Source organism: Cucumis melo, chromosome 7, assembly GCF_025177605.1.
Source record: "Cucumis melo cultivar AY chromosome 7, USDA_Cmelo_AY_1.0, whole genome shotgun sequence".
In the NCBI taxonomy this organism is placed as follows: Eukaryota; Viridiplantae; Streptophyta; class Magnoliopsida; order Cucurbitales; family Cucurbitaceae; genus Cucumis; species Cucumis melo.
The window spans coordinates 24,942,827-24,958,262 of record NC_066863.1 but is presented as its reverse complement, the minus strand read 5'-3'; the positions used below and the strand labels follow the sequence as shown (position 1 = coordinate 24,958,262).

At 26.7% G+C, this 15,436-nt stretch overlaps 1 protein-coding gene across 1 annotated transcript; it reads right to left on the bottom strand.

Annotated features, from left to right (window-relative positions):
• Positions 1-335: 335 nt before the first annotated feature.
• Positions 336-3,056, bottom strand: LOC103493143 (1-aminocyclopropane-1-carboxylate synthase). The gene is made up of 5 exons (XM_008453786.3): positions 2,636-3,056; positions 2,413-2,544; positions 2,141-2,301; positions 1,315-1,909; positions 336-1,218 (listed from the first exon to the last, which is right to left on the bottom strand). Exons 1-5 carry the CDS (start codon positions 2,816-2,818, stop codon positions 817-819), a joined length of 1,473 nt encoding a protein of 490 aa, XP_008452008.2. The 5' UTR covers positions 2,819-3,056; the 3' UTR covers positions 336-816.
• Positions 3,057-15,436: the final 12,380 nt, after the last annotated feature.

The following is a 15,436-nucleotide window of genomic DNA, read 5'->3' as shown; positions in this document are numbered from 1 at the left end:
TTCTTTGATGCTTCACTTTTCTAGCTTACCACCGACGAGGTTTATTAGAGCGACCTCAACAAAGGAGATAGTGGGACTCTAATGAACCTACATCTAACCCATAATATATTCATATAAATCAAGGGCAACAAGAGTCTAATACACGAAATAGAGGAGGCTTAAGTTTTAATTAAGGGCAATAAATGAATAATTGAGTTTAATTAAGTGATAATAATATAGTATATACTCTCTGTTAGGGTAGAAGTTTAACAAATAATCTCTCTAATTCTTGTAATAATGTTATACTAAAAAGAGTAAAATCAAATTTATAGGTGTAGTTCATAAGAATACATGTATAATAGAAACAAACATGGTTGTTATTTCTTTTGTATGAATGTTTCTTACAAGTAGTAGTAGTAGTAGTAAACAAATAACCCTCTTTCACTTTCCACACCCATCCATTTTGATGACTGAAAAAACTAGAGGAGAAAAAAAGAAAAAGAAGACAAAGACAGAGAAACAAATGCAAATGCATGCAAATACAAAACCCTCACAACACATGCAATTACAAACAGCCCCTTAAGTCTCCCAAATTATTGGGAATCAGAAAAGGCCATACTCTATATAGTGAAATACACTTATCCATAACCCTAACAGTGTCAAAACAACAACTGCATGAGATGATCACTTAGGAAAAACCCACAACTCACATATGAGAGATTTTATATTTTTGATTAGTTACGACGTAAGAACTTGTTAAAGTAAACTTTTGTCAAACAATGAAAATTTTCATTTGATCAAGTTGCCAGAATATGATCGATTGTTCGCGTCTTGTGTTTAAGTTGTTGCACGAAGCATTGGGGATTGAGGCAACGGCGAGTGTGGTGACATGATGTCTTCGAGTCTTCGAGATGACAATCGAAGTTCGAGGCTGCTTTGACGCCAGCAGAATTTTTGTTTCTTAACCTTTGTTGTTACCTCCTTGTTTTGAAGCACGAAGTTTCTAATTCTAGTGATGGAAATGTCCATTGTACTGTCATCCATATTTGCAAAACAAACCCTAAACCATCCTGGCTCTGAGCAATGGAATGAAGAACCTGGTGAAACATTTAGTTTAACTTCATTGATAATCACTTTCCATAACGCCATTTCTGCTTCCAATGTCTTCTCTTTCAAAAGATGACGCAAATCCATCCATAAAAATAATCCTCCACTCCCTTTCAAATATCCAATACCAACCTACACATCATGAACAAAAAACTTAGCATTTTGAATTCGGTATAGTTTAACACCCTTCGTATCAAAATATAAATTTATCGTAATCCATCAACTAACCTGAGCAAGCCCTTTTGTGAAGTTACGATGACGCACAGCAAGTTTTTCAGCACTCCCAGCAAGAAAGTTGTCGACAAACACATCATCCGACAACATCGATGCAATCAAATATTGAGTTTGCGAGGAGACGAGGCCAAAGCTCGACATCTTACGAGCGCATGCAACGACAGCGTCATTATAAGAGTAGATAATACCGACACGAAATCCAGGGAATCCCATGTCTTTGGATAGACTATAAACAACATGGATAAGATTTCTATCGCATTCAACGTCGTTCATGTTGTCGATCACTTCAGAGATGCTAATGAAACCGGGCTCTGCAAAGACAGTGGCAGCGTAAATTTCGTCGCACACTAAGTGGATATTCTTTTCGTTGATAAACGATACGGCAGTTTCAAGTGTTTGTCTATCGTAAACCGTTCCGAGTGGATTTGAAGGATTCGTTATGAGTAGACCTTTGATTCTTATATTGGATTTTTCAGCTTCTTCATATGCTGTTTCTAAGGCTTCTCTTGTTAATTTGAAATTGTTTGAACTTTCACATTTCACTGGAACTATTTCCACTCCCGTCCTCCACCTTAAATCTCTGTCGAATCTGCAAACAATTTTAATTGAAATGTAAGATTCAAATTTAGAAAATATTTTGTTGGTGAGGTTGGAAAACTCTCACTTTCAATCCCCTAATTGTTCATTTTTGTTTTTTTTTTTCTTTTTCTAAATTTCTTCCATTACTTATCTTTAATCAAAGAGGGTAGAAAAGTCAATTAAGGGTCAAATCAAAAAATTAAATAAGTAAAAAAAAAAGGAAATAAAAAGAATTAAATACCCTGGATAATAAGGAACAGGAACAAGAAATGCTTCACCAGGATCAGCCAAACAAAACGCCATCGTTTCATGAGCTCCAGTTGCTCCTCCACTCATCACAACTCTGTCAGGATCAAACTTGACTCGGTTTCCTCTCACTTTTCCCATGAAATTCGCCACAGCCTATGTATATAAATATCAAAAACCCCCAAAAGATCAACAGATAAATTAGAGATTTTTAATTTTAATTAAATTTAACAAAATGGTTTGATGAGTTAATTAATAATCACATACGTTTCTGAACTCTGGCAATCCATGATAATCTTGAAAGATAGCAATATCCTTAAACTCATCAATTCCTTCCACGCTACAAATTGAAGCTTGTGGATTGTTTTTCATCCATTTCTCCACGAATTCAAAAGAAAGCTGCAATTTCGAACAAAACCCACCAATCAAAAACATGAAATTGGAAAAGAAAAATTGTAAAACTGAATTGAATTTTGACATATATAAGTACCTGGTTTTCAGCTAAACCCATTTGAATAACACCACGAGGATTGATAATAGGATGAAAAGGATCGGAATCATAAGCTTTCCACCCATCAAAATAAGAGGAATCTTCACCATGCCCATTCCCTTTGGCTAATTTGGACAAAACCTTCTTTGCATTTCCATTATCGTTGCTGGAAACAAGTACCATTTTTTTTTTAAATAATAAATTTGAATAATAATGGATGTGTGTGGTTGTGAGTTATGAGGAGATTGATGTTTTTCTTTTCTTTTCTTTTCTTTTGAGTGTGTGTTTATGTGTATGTGTGTGTGGATATATATATAGATTTTGTGTGTGTGGAAAATGAGAGTTGGGTCAGCGTTAGAAATCAAAGTTTTGATTCTGAAGGGGAAAGTGAGAAGAAGGTTCTGTTTAATATTTAGAGAGACATCGCCAATGTCCGCTGGTGAAAATTGTCGGCTCTTTTTATGATCACTATCCTTTTTTTTTTCCTTCTTCTTTCTTTTCCACTTTACCCAATTTCAATTTCATTTTTCTACATCTTTAATTAGGTATTTCATTTTCCATTAAAAAAACATTTGGTCTCTTTTAAGGGTTAAATTGTCCATTTGTTTTAGTGGGTTAGGACATGTACATGTGTTTGATTGGTATTATATTAGATCATATTTAATTAACTTTGTTTTTCATTTATTCACTTAAGTTTTTCTTATTAATCAGTAGTTTAAGATGATATCGAAAATTTAATGTCTTAATCTCATATGACATCATAAATTTTTGTTTATGTTAATCTTTTGGTTTCCTATTATTAAGATTTGTGTTTGTTTTTTTTCTTTTAAAAAAAAGTTCTAAAATGATTAAGTGCAATCTCTTCTTTCATAAAAAAGTAATTTCTTTAAATTGTCAAAAGCCAAATTTCTTTTTGTGATTTTCAAACTCAAAATACAAAAACAATATTTTCAAAAATATTTATTGGTTTTTTCGGAACAGAGGATTATCTCAGACCTACATCGAAGTCTTGATGGTGATTCTCAAATATCGCATAACCGAATTTTAAATCTAGGTTTAGCTTTTGAGAATGTTAATAAATAACAATATTGTGATAAAAACATCACTTTTTTTAGTACAACAAAATTGAGGACAGGAGAATTCAAACGACAAATTTCATAGTCACTAATACACTCAAATGTTAGTTATTAAACTTTTGTTGGCCAAACTCCAAAATTTGAGATGATAAATAGTTAGCGAGTTACTTTATTTGCTATATATATATATATATATATATATATATATATATAGTTATAGTTATAGTTATCCCATATTATTACTTTAAACAAAAAGCACACTCAATTGTGATAAAAATGGAAAAAAATTAAACCATAAACGGTTAAAAATATAGTATAAATCAATATTACCAAATAGTCACACACTTCTATTTTAATCCATGACTCTAAGTTTTTGAATAAATATAGGAATTTCATTTTATTTTTTTTTTGTTGTGACAACAAATATTAGATGTAAACATTTTATATATAACATGTTTTTTTCATGGTGTAAACCTGAGTTTGAATAAACATATACATCTATAAATATATAGCACCTAATTAATTTACTTAAAAAAGAAAAAAAAAGACTTATTAATTATTTGGAAAATTGGAACACTATTTATCTCATTTTAGTCATTTTCCCAATTTATATAATTGAATTTCCGTCTTAGGAATGGTTGAGAGGGTGACGTAAAAAATGTGAAAAATAGTAATTGAAAAGACAAAAGAAGAGAGTTTTAATTTAATTTAATTTAATTCAATTCTGTTCTTCTCACTTTCTATTTTCCCTAAATCAATTATTATACATTATTCTTATAACATCAAATCAAATCTTTGCTCCCTCTCTCTCCAAGAACTTGCACTTTTTTTTCTTTCTTCTTTTAAATAAAATTTTGATTTTCTTTCGTGTTAAAATTATAATAATATTCTATAAATTTTGAAATTTGAGTTTATTTTATCTAATAAGTGTGAATTTTCAACGTTCTATGTTTAAGCCCTTAAGAAGTTGTATTAGGTGAACATCTCATGTATGGTTTGTAATAGTGATGAGAACAGTGATTTACAATTTTCTAAAAGATAACTATCTCGGTTTCATCTAAAAATTTATATAGAATTCTTGATTTATTGGAATAACAACAGTTTTTTTTTTTAATGAGAGTTTGACAATTTGACATGCTTTTAGTAGTTATCCACTTCGCATTTGGCTACCCAGCGTTTACCATGGGCTCGTCGGGTTTTATCAATTTGCAAATTCTTCCTCACTTCGTTAAAAAAATGAAATTGACCAATATTATGACAATTTTCCATTTCTCAGTCAACTTCTAATAAATTCATGTATTTTAATTTATATATTTGTCAAATTTATAGTTTCTATTAGACAAAATTGGAGTTTAGTTACATCCAATAGATTGCTTTATTTTGAATCTTTTGACATGTTAAAAAAAATTCTTTTACCTATTATACACCTTAACAATTTTAAACATTACTTAAAAGTTTTCAAATAATCTAAGCTAAAAATATTATATATATATATATATATATATATATATATATATATATAACAACTTTTAATCTTTACCATTTACGACGATAACTTTATACTCACAGCTCAAGAACAAAAGATTGACTGTGTATATTTTATCATTTTGTTACAACGAACATAAAATTATACTATCTAACGTAGAAGGGATATGACGTTACATGAAGAATAAGATATTGATAGTCCACGTGTTGTAGATTTATTAAAGAAATAAAACGTCGGAACCGACATTTTAGGGGATGGGATAGTGTAACGAAGCTTGTTAGGATCCAAAAGAGTAGAATGGGGGAGAATCTGATAGCGTGACCAAAATTATTAAGGTGTATGTATGTATGTATGTATGTGGAGCCAAGAGAAACGCGGAAGGATCCTATAAATAAAAGAAAGGGGCTTTAGGTATAACATATCCAAAAGGTGGCCTTTGATATTGAAGATACAAAATGGGCAGGTACCCTACCAGACAAAATAGCGTAGGGTCAGAGTGTCCCACAGTAAAGCTTATTTTTCAATACAGTCCCACTCCGAATATCCAGCTTTATCCCCTTCCCCTCTCTCTCTCTCTCTCTCTCTCTCTCTCTATCACATACTTACTTGCACAGTTGGCAGATCTGACTTTTAAAACTCTCCTCTTGCTGCCTTCATCTTGCATACACTTTCCTCTTTCCTCCTCCTTCGTGGGCCCTTCCTCTACCCTTTATCTTTTCCTTTTGTTTCTCTTCCTCCAAGTCTCTTCGAACTAATACCTTCTAAAAATATTTGCATATTGACGTGGTCTCGAAAAGTTACCATACTTTGATGTTTAAGCTAGTATGTCAAGCGTAAGAACATCACGTGTGACAACAGTATTATTGTTAGAGTAGTTTATGACGCTTGATTGTATAGGGCATCAAACCAAGCTAGGTCTATTAAGTTAGTTTTTTATTGATATATATTTGTTGGTTTAATTTGGACGTATCAACTCATAACTCGAATTTTTTACTTTTCTCTTTGGGTCTTGCTAATTGAGACCCGACTCAAACATCTTAATCCGCTCATAAAAACTTAGAAAGGCGTTTGATACCAAGGACTATCCTGAGGTTATAGACTATTTTGTACTCCTCAATCAATTCAGTAAAAAAGAAAGAAAAAAAAACTATTTCAAATCTCTCATTTGCTATAGCTTTTATTGTATTAGATTCATCAATTTTTGTAATATTTGCTATAGTGTTTAATATTTCATTCTTAAAAAAAAAAAAAAAATCATTTAGGTACATGTCCAAAACAAAAACTATTATAACCTACGGTTATAATAACAACTCCATGTCCTAAACACCTTCTTAAGAACCTTATGAAAGAAATTTGAACAAGAGTACACAAAATGGTACAGTTAGTTTATGATTTGAATCGATAAGACGCTGTCCCAATAAATAAAAGAATATTTTAATTTAAATAGAAAAGAAAAATGGAAGTTGATAAAATATAGAATCTCTTGTTGGTGTATCCCTTTTTGCCAGAAGGTTTAGGGTTTTTCTAATTATAATTAATTATAGACTTAATTTTGAGGGGATTTTATATATAAAAGATAAAGTAGTTTTTGTAGGGAATGGGATACAGCTCTTGAGACTGTTTCGAATTATTTGTGAAATCATTCGGTGATCAATTATAAAATAAATCATTAATGTTTTCTTGTCCCCTCCATTTCACGTTTATAAATAGTTTTATGTCTCTATTTTTTGTATTTTTTGGCTTAATGTTTCTTCATACTCATATCAACTTTTCATTATAAAAATGGCATCGCTGGAATTATAAAAATAAATTACATTTTGTCGACATAAATTATTATTATTATTATTATTATTTTTTTTTATGAATAAAGGTGCTTGTGTTCTTTATATCAAATTATTGGATTTCTTTTCTTCTCTCTTTTTCCTTCTTTTAAGTTAATTACAACTTGATTTTCTTGTATTATATACTTATATATATAATTAAAGTAAATGTGGAATATAAATAAGTGTATTATATACTTATATATTTTCTTTTTTTTCTCTTTTCGGGTGAACCGTCGCAAAAGAAAGAATTGAATTATTGGGTTTTGAGATGATATAATTGATGTCTTATCCATTCACGTTATATATTATAATAAAATGTGAAGAGTTAAATTTTGAATCTTTGATAGTAAACGAAGAAATAAATGTTAATTAATTATTGCATGTGGAGTTATGTTGATGCATGTAATTGTTATTTTAAAATCTTTTTATGGTTAGAAATTACAATAACAAAAAAACTAGAGAAAACATTAAAAATGATTAGATTATTCTTAAGAAAAATTTAGATATTATAAAAAAAAAAAAAAAAGAAAGAAGAAGAAGAAAGAAAATATGATCAAATGATAGATAATTGAAAAAGAAAAAACAAAGAGAAGTAAGGGACAATCTTAAAAAACAGCAAATTGCAACACTAGAAAAAGATTTTTGAAATAATCAATAAAATATTTTTAAAAAAAAGAAAAGAAAGGGTTAAATGAAAGGAAGTGATTGTTTAATATATAAAAATCATAGATATATATTTATATAATTTCAAAAACTTATTATTAAAAAAGAAAATATTCATCAAGTAAAAATTTTAAAAATTTGGAAAAAAAAAAAAGAAAAAGAAAAAGAAACATCGTCTTTATAATTAATGATTTCTCCAAACTAAATGAAAGGATGAACGTAATTAAGTAAGTTTTAATGATGGGTTTCCATTTTCATATATGAACACATTAAAATGCATTCAAAGAAAGCTGTGTAAATATCCAAAAAAGAAAAAGAGATTTTAGACTTTGATTTCAACTATCCAAAAAACGGCTACTAATTACTTGGAATAAATATTGGTGGAAACATAAGAGAAAAATAAAATAAAATAAAAACGTTGAATGCTTTTTCTTAAACATGTTTTTACAATTCTCTCTTTAATTTATTATACAATAATGTTTCATTTTGTATAATTTTTTTTATTCGACAATTAAGATTGAAAGATGAAGGTTTAAAATATGAACGTTCATGTAAAAATGGTAGTTCTCAATTTTATAAGAATGTCAATAAAAAAAATCAACAAGGTAAAATTTAATCTCGATAAGTTATAGGTTCAAATAGGTTTTATTTACATTAATAAATAAATATTTTAGAAGCAATTTATAAAGAATACTCATGTTGTTGACATTTTGTCAATTACTTTTTTTAAAAAAATATTTATTTTATGAATTTTTTAAAAAATAATAGAAATATTCATTTCTTCCCTTATCGATATATTAGTAACAAAATTTACGATATTTATGGCTCGTGTAACAAAAAATAATTCATATTTACAATTCCTCACTTCTATTTCTTTTTTATATTTTTTAAATGTAAGTTGAGCTAAGTTTATTCTTGTGTTTAAATTTTTTATTTCATCTTCACCATTTTTGGCAAGATTTTATTTAAAAATATTAAGATTGTTTACATATCATTTTGACATGACCTAAACGATCGTTTACCATTGTCAACACGACCGTTTAAATTTGTTTTTTTTTTGTCATTTAAAACGAACTACATGATAATGTTGGCATGATTTAAATGATCGTTTACCACAACCGTTTAACATGGTCAATATGATCGTTTGATTTAAAGTTTTTAACAATCATTTACATTGAACTATATGATTGCTTACCATAATCAACATGATCGTTTGTCATGATCAATACGATCATTTAAATTTGAAGTATTTTTTCCATAAAAAGAACTATACGATCATATATCATGACTTAAACGATAGTAGATCATTCATTTAAACTATAATAACAATTGTTTAGAAGAAAATTACTCGTGTGCGTGTGTGGTTAATTAATTCTATATTGATTTGGATATTTTTGATATTTTTTTTTATTGTGGATCTATGTACTTTTTCCGTTTTCAAAATTATTTTCTATATAATGTAAATATTTTATCGATTTGTTATATTTTTAAAAAATCCATTTATTATCTATAATGTCAAACATAATTTTAATACCAGAAATAAAATACATTATATATTAGTTAGATAAGAAGACAAATAATGGAAAAAAAAATGGGACTGTAATTATTTTATTCTTAGTACAATAAATATAGGGATAAGAATTTTGAATCTCTTCCACCGACCCATACGACTCTATCATAGTTCATTTAATAAAATTATATTATATACGAGTATTTTTAGATATAATAGAAATATTTGTAAGTAAAAAATCAAAATATTTATAAATTATAGTAAAAATTTTATGTTTTATTAATGTACAATAGATATATTTATAAATTCTATTAATAATATTAAAAAAAATCAACAAAAATCTATTATATGTATAATTGATAAAATCTAAATTTTTTAGTTTTTTTTATATCTTTTTTAAAAAAATGACGAACCAAGCCTCAACGATCGTAGATTAAAATTTATATATATTTAAATTATAATATTAAAAAGAAATAATATTGTATATATATATATATATATATATATATATATATATATATATATATAAAATTCGAACCCCGCGTGTGGAGAATATCCTATGATTTGATGATGTTTTGTATTAAATAATAAATAATCGAAATGCCATTGATTTCAACTCTGAACCCCATATTTATTTTCCTCATCTGTAAACACAAAATCTTTTATTATTATTATTATTGTTATGTGGAGAAAAATGGATTGGCAATAAAGTCATCCAACTTTTTCTTTAAATAAATCCACCAAATTGTTAAATTCTTATTTAAGAATTAGTTGGTCAGTTCCCTTTCAATATCTACGTAGTTCTTCCATTTTTTAATTCGATCCATTCTACCTCTAAACATTACGATTTTTAAATAAAGGATGATACATCATACATGGTTTCATTTTATCTTTTAAATATAATATTAAACTTTCCCTTATTTATCCATATTTTTCACCCTAGCAAAATTTACCAAACATACAAACTAAGCTCACGTCTAAATATAACACCAAATAATATAGATAAATTTAATTTCTTTTAATAACTCAAAATAATTTTTTCCATAAATTACATCGAATATATATGTCAATGTCAATTATTGTTGTGTTACATCGGTTTTGATCTTATTAATATGAAAATAGATAAACCTCCATCGAATTTATCAACAAATTAAACAATTTGTAATAATTCAACACATAATTTAAAAATTCTAAATAAATTATACAAAAGAAAGTTAGTTAATATCATATTTCACACTGTATTTAGAATGATTTTTTCAACTCTGAAGATTTGAGTAATTCAAAATCAAACAAAAGGCTTGATTTATTTGTATTAGATCATAATTAAACCCATAAAACAAAATGGAAAGAATAAGAAGGTATAATAATTATTATTAGGTGTAGAGTTTTGTTTTTCTTTGTTTTTTGAGAAGGCATATATATATATATATATATATATATATATATATATATATATATATATATATATATATATATATATATATATATATATATATATTACAGTACAGAATAGCATATATAGGTAGATTATGTTGTAAGTGGATATGGATATGGTTCAATGTATGTTACTTAAATTTAAATTAAACCCTCTCCACAAATTACAAAAGTGTGTGCCATGTGAACATTATTTCAACACATATTATGGGGTATTAATATTCCCTTTGGAGGTTTGGTCTTTTTCAAACCTTATTTTTAGCATGTTTCCTAGAAAAACCATGCAATTTCATCAATTTCTTCATCCTCCACAAAAAAGCTCACCTTTTCCAACATTCAAATAAACATCTTCCTTTACACCTCATCTTTTTCTCAACTTCCTTTGTCTTCTTTTTTTTTTTTTTTTTTAATAAATACTAGAACATTAATTGTTGTACGTTAAAAAAAAAATTTTGAGGAGTGATAATTAAGTTTCAAAACACTAGAAAATGAGCCTATAATTTTGGATTTAAATTATTGGAAATTACAAACTCTTTAAGTTTGGATATGCTAAATTTAGTTAAAAAAAATTAGAGATTAGATAATAATCGGGTATGAGTTGATATAAAAACTTTGAAAGAATGTTCTTGTAATTGTGATCGGAGAGATTTCCTTGTGATTATAAGTTGTAACAGTTAATGCAAACAACTTTCTTCTTCAAATTTGGAGTTGTTGAAAAAAGAAATTGTTTCTTAGTAGAGAAACTTTTTAAAATATTCATAAAATATATCAAAATTTTAAATTTTTATCTACGATAGACATTGATAGCTAGACTTCTACCGGTGTTTATTAGTGAATTGTTAGATATGGATAATTTACATAAAATTTGATTTTTTTTTATATATTTTATCAATATTTTATTTCCATGTTTATTGCTATTCAAATATACATATACATACCTACTTATGTGTATAGTGTATATATATATAAAAGAAAAAAAAAATAGGGAGAAGTTAAAAGAAACACATTATTTATGTGAATAAATTAAACCAACATATATACAACAAATAAGATGGCATTTAGAAGATCAATTTGAGTGTAAAAAAAGAAAGAAAAAGAAAAAACAGAGAGTGCACTGAGTCAACAACTTTTTGATTATATTGGAAAAACATTCCAAAGTGTTAAAAGGTTCAATGAATTTTACTTAGATATTGATGATAAAGATGAAACATAAAACAATATAATATAATATAATAATTATATATAATCTTGGAGAAAAGATTTTGAATTAAAATTGAGATTAAATGAGCAACTTAACTAATTGATAATAATCTGTTTGAAACATGTGGGTGGCTAAAGTTAAAAGGATATATATTGTGTGCGTCTATGCCTAATTAATAACAATTGAAGAAGTATAATTTTTTGAAAAAATGGAAAAAAGAAAGTGAGATTTTTTTTAGAAGACTTATTCAAAATCAAAACCTATAATACAAATAAAATAAAATAAAAATAATTAGGAAAATTAAGGTTGTCAAAAACGACATAGTTTGGTTATGTTCCATTCCTCGTGAAGTTGAAACAAAAAGAGAAGTCAAAGGTAAAAAATTCATGGTTTTAAAATATGTTTAATATATATATATATATATATATATATATACACACACGTGGGATTGCCCAATAGTTATTTCGGGCAGCCCCGGCCTAGTCAGCTTCAACCCTTTTTCCCAACCCTTCAAATCAAAAACCTATAGTAATTATAGCAGATGAAGTTGTAAATTTTTGGTATGAAATGTATGTATTTTGGATGTATATTATTTTAGTTCGTGTCTAGGGTTTTCGTGTTTTGAGTTACTAATTTTTGTTCAACATGTAGTTAGTATTTTAGTTCAATTCGTTGGAAATTTTGGATAAAAGTGGCTTTTCACTAGAGTGATTGTCAAAGTTGGTCATCTAAGGTGATTGTGGGAATTGGTTGTTTAATTACTAGAGGTAGCTACTCAGTGGAGGTGGTGGTCGTCAACAAAATTGCTGACAAAGATGATTTTTTTGGAGTTAGTCGTGAGAGTGGTCAGCAGAGTCGGCCATCAATGGGTGGAGTCGTTGAAAATCTTCGAAGGAGGAAAGAGTTGATTATTTTAAGTTTAGTCATGTTGTAGCAAAAAAACTTGTGGTTTATAATAAATGACCCTTACATCTGAACGGATACCCCAAACATTTGTTGGACTATGATCATAATCCACTCAACTCACTCACTATTTCGAGCCTCAAATATAACTACGTTCACATGTTGACTCTTTATTGATCTTTGACAAATTTTACAAGACAATTATATAGACTAATTATTAGATTATATTACATTTTTTAAGATGTGTAGCAATCGTTTATCTTGCTATTGAATTAATTGTTCTACCCCACATCTTTTCTTTTTTTTCTTTGGGCAATATCACAATATATCTTGAGAAAAAGAAGTTTAGTCAAAGTAAATGTGATATATACTTTCAAATAGTCAACAAATATGAAAATAGTTAAATTAATTATGTACTCTCATATAACCTTCTTCTTACATTGAAGTAAACAAATTCAACTAAAAAACCTACCATTTTATCACTTCATGGTGTAAATATTTGCAATGATTTCATAACCGAACGTTGAAAATGTTGCATTGTAATTGATAAAATACAACGCGTTTACTTTTTTCCTTTTTTTTTTCTTCTTTTCTTCTCTAATAAAAAAGAATCGTTTAATTACTTTTGTGAAAGATTTTGGAGAATGATAAAACGAGTAAAATTATTACGAATTTTGACATATTGTTTTTTGGGCAATGTAGTAACTAGGTTTAAAGTATTAACATGCATATATTGCTATATTTTCAAAATATTATAAATACAACAAACCATGTCGTTGTTTATTATTGATAAATTAAATCATGTTACAATTTTTTGTCTATTAGTGATAGAACCATAAAAACTATCAATAATAGAAATATTTACATTTATTTTAAAATTCTACTATATATTTTATTATTATCTTTAAAATTATTATTCATTATATTAGCATTTCAAATTATTTTATGGCGTTAAAAACGACAATGCTTTTGTCTAATGTGAAAGGGAATCATAATCATGACTTCATTTGAATGAGAGAAAAAGAAAAATTCTATTTCAACTTTTAAATAATCCATATTATAAAAGAAAAATCAAATCAAACTTAGAATATATGTTATTTTAGCACTATGAATGACCAAATATGAAGTCCCATGATATATATTTGACTTGTAGAGATGCATCATATGAGCTTAAACATGTATCTTTATATATAAACCTTCTAATATGCTATTTGTATTATATATATCTAATAGTTTTCTTTTGTTGAACATGAACCACACAAACTCGTTTATTTTTACCATTTGTGTTTCTCATATATATGTGTGTAAAGTGAGAAAAACCCTAGCTATCTGGTTTTTACAAAATATATATGTACTATTGTTTGGTTCTCTATATATTTTCACACACACGTGTATGGGCTTTCTTACTAGAAAAATATTACATGCATGATATCATCATCATCATCATACATATATATATATATATATATATATATATATATATATATCATAATTTTCTTCATGTACCTTTAAAAAACTAACCCATAACATCATTATTACGTTTTCTTGAAAAAGATATGCGAGTTGGATCGATATGTGCACTGGATATTCCCACTAAACTATATATGTTAGTTTAAAGAAGAAAAACAAGTTTAGAAATTTTCCTAATCAATAAAATAGTTTAATTTTTAACTTATGTTTTATAGGACGATTAATTGTAACTATTTGCAGATAAAATAAAAAATTTACGAAGACTTAGACCAACAAATATAATGATGTTTTTATGTGTATTTATGCAATGTTAATTAAAGGATACATGATCTTTCAAAAAATAAATAAATAAATAAAGGATATAATCTCCGTTACATATCCATTTTCAAAAGACTTAGGCCTACTTGGTAACAAATTTTGTTCTTTTTTTGTTTTTATTTTTTAAAATTAAGTCTAACTCCGACTTTTATTTTCTTATTTATGTTCTTTCAATAGTTTAAAAAATCAAGCCAAAATTTGAATACGAAAAAGGTAGCTTTAAAAAAATTTATTTTTTAAATTTAGTTAAAACTAACAATTATAGGAATTGTTTTAAGGATGAAATGCATTTTATTTGAAATGAATATATATTTTTAAATAAATATCACTTTAAAAATTTAAATATTTTTGTCACTCAAGTGTTTATATATATATATATATATATATATATATATATATATATATATATAAAATTAATCCAAAATTTTAATGGTTTTTTCATTCCTTAATTTTTTTTCTTTCAATTTCTTTTTTATTATCTAAATTAAAGGCTATACTAAACACACACGCTACTTAATATAGAAGACTTGATTAATTTTGTTTGAATACACTACGAACACATCATGTTCATCATGATTTTATGTCACCCTACAATGTTGAAGTTTTTCTTTTTCTACTATTATTATTATTTTTACTTTTGGGGAGAATGTTTAATTAGTTGGTGTTGGAAGAGTGGTAATACAAAAGATTTGGAATTGTATAAATTTTGACTCATCTGTGATTCTATAAAAAAAAATTTGAAAAAATTGATTAGAGGGTTTTGATATATTGTGATTTTTTTTTTTTTTGAAACTATCACAACCATACATTTTCATATTTCTCACAAAAACAATCAAAACTTTATTTTTTGCTATTTAAATTTCCTATTAGAAAAATTACACTATATCAAATTAATAATAATGCCTAATGCTTATAGA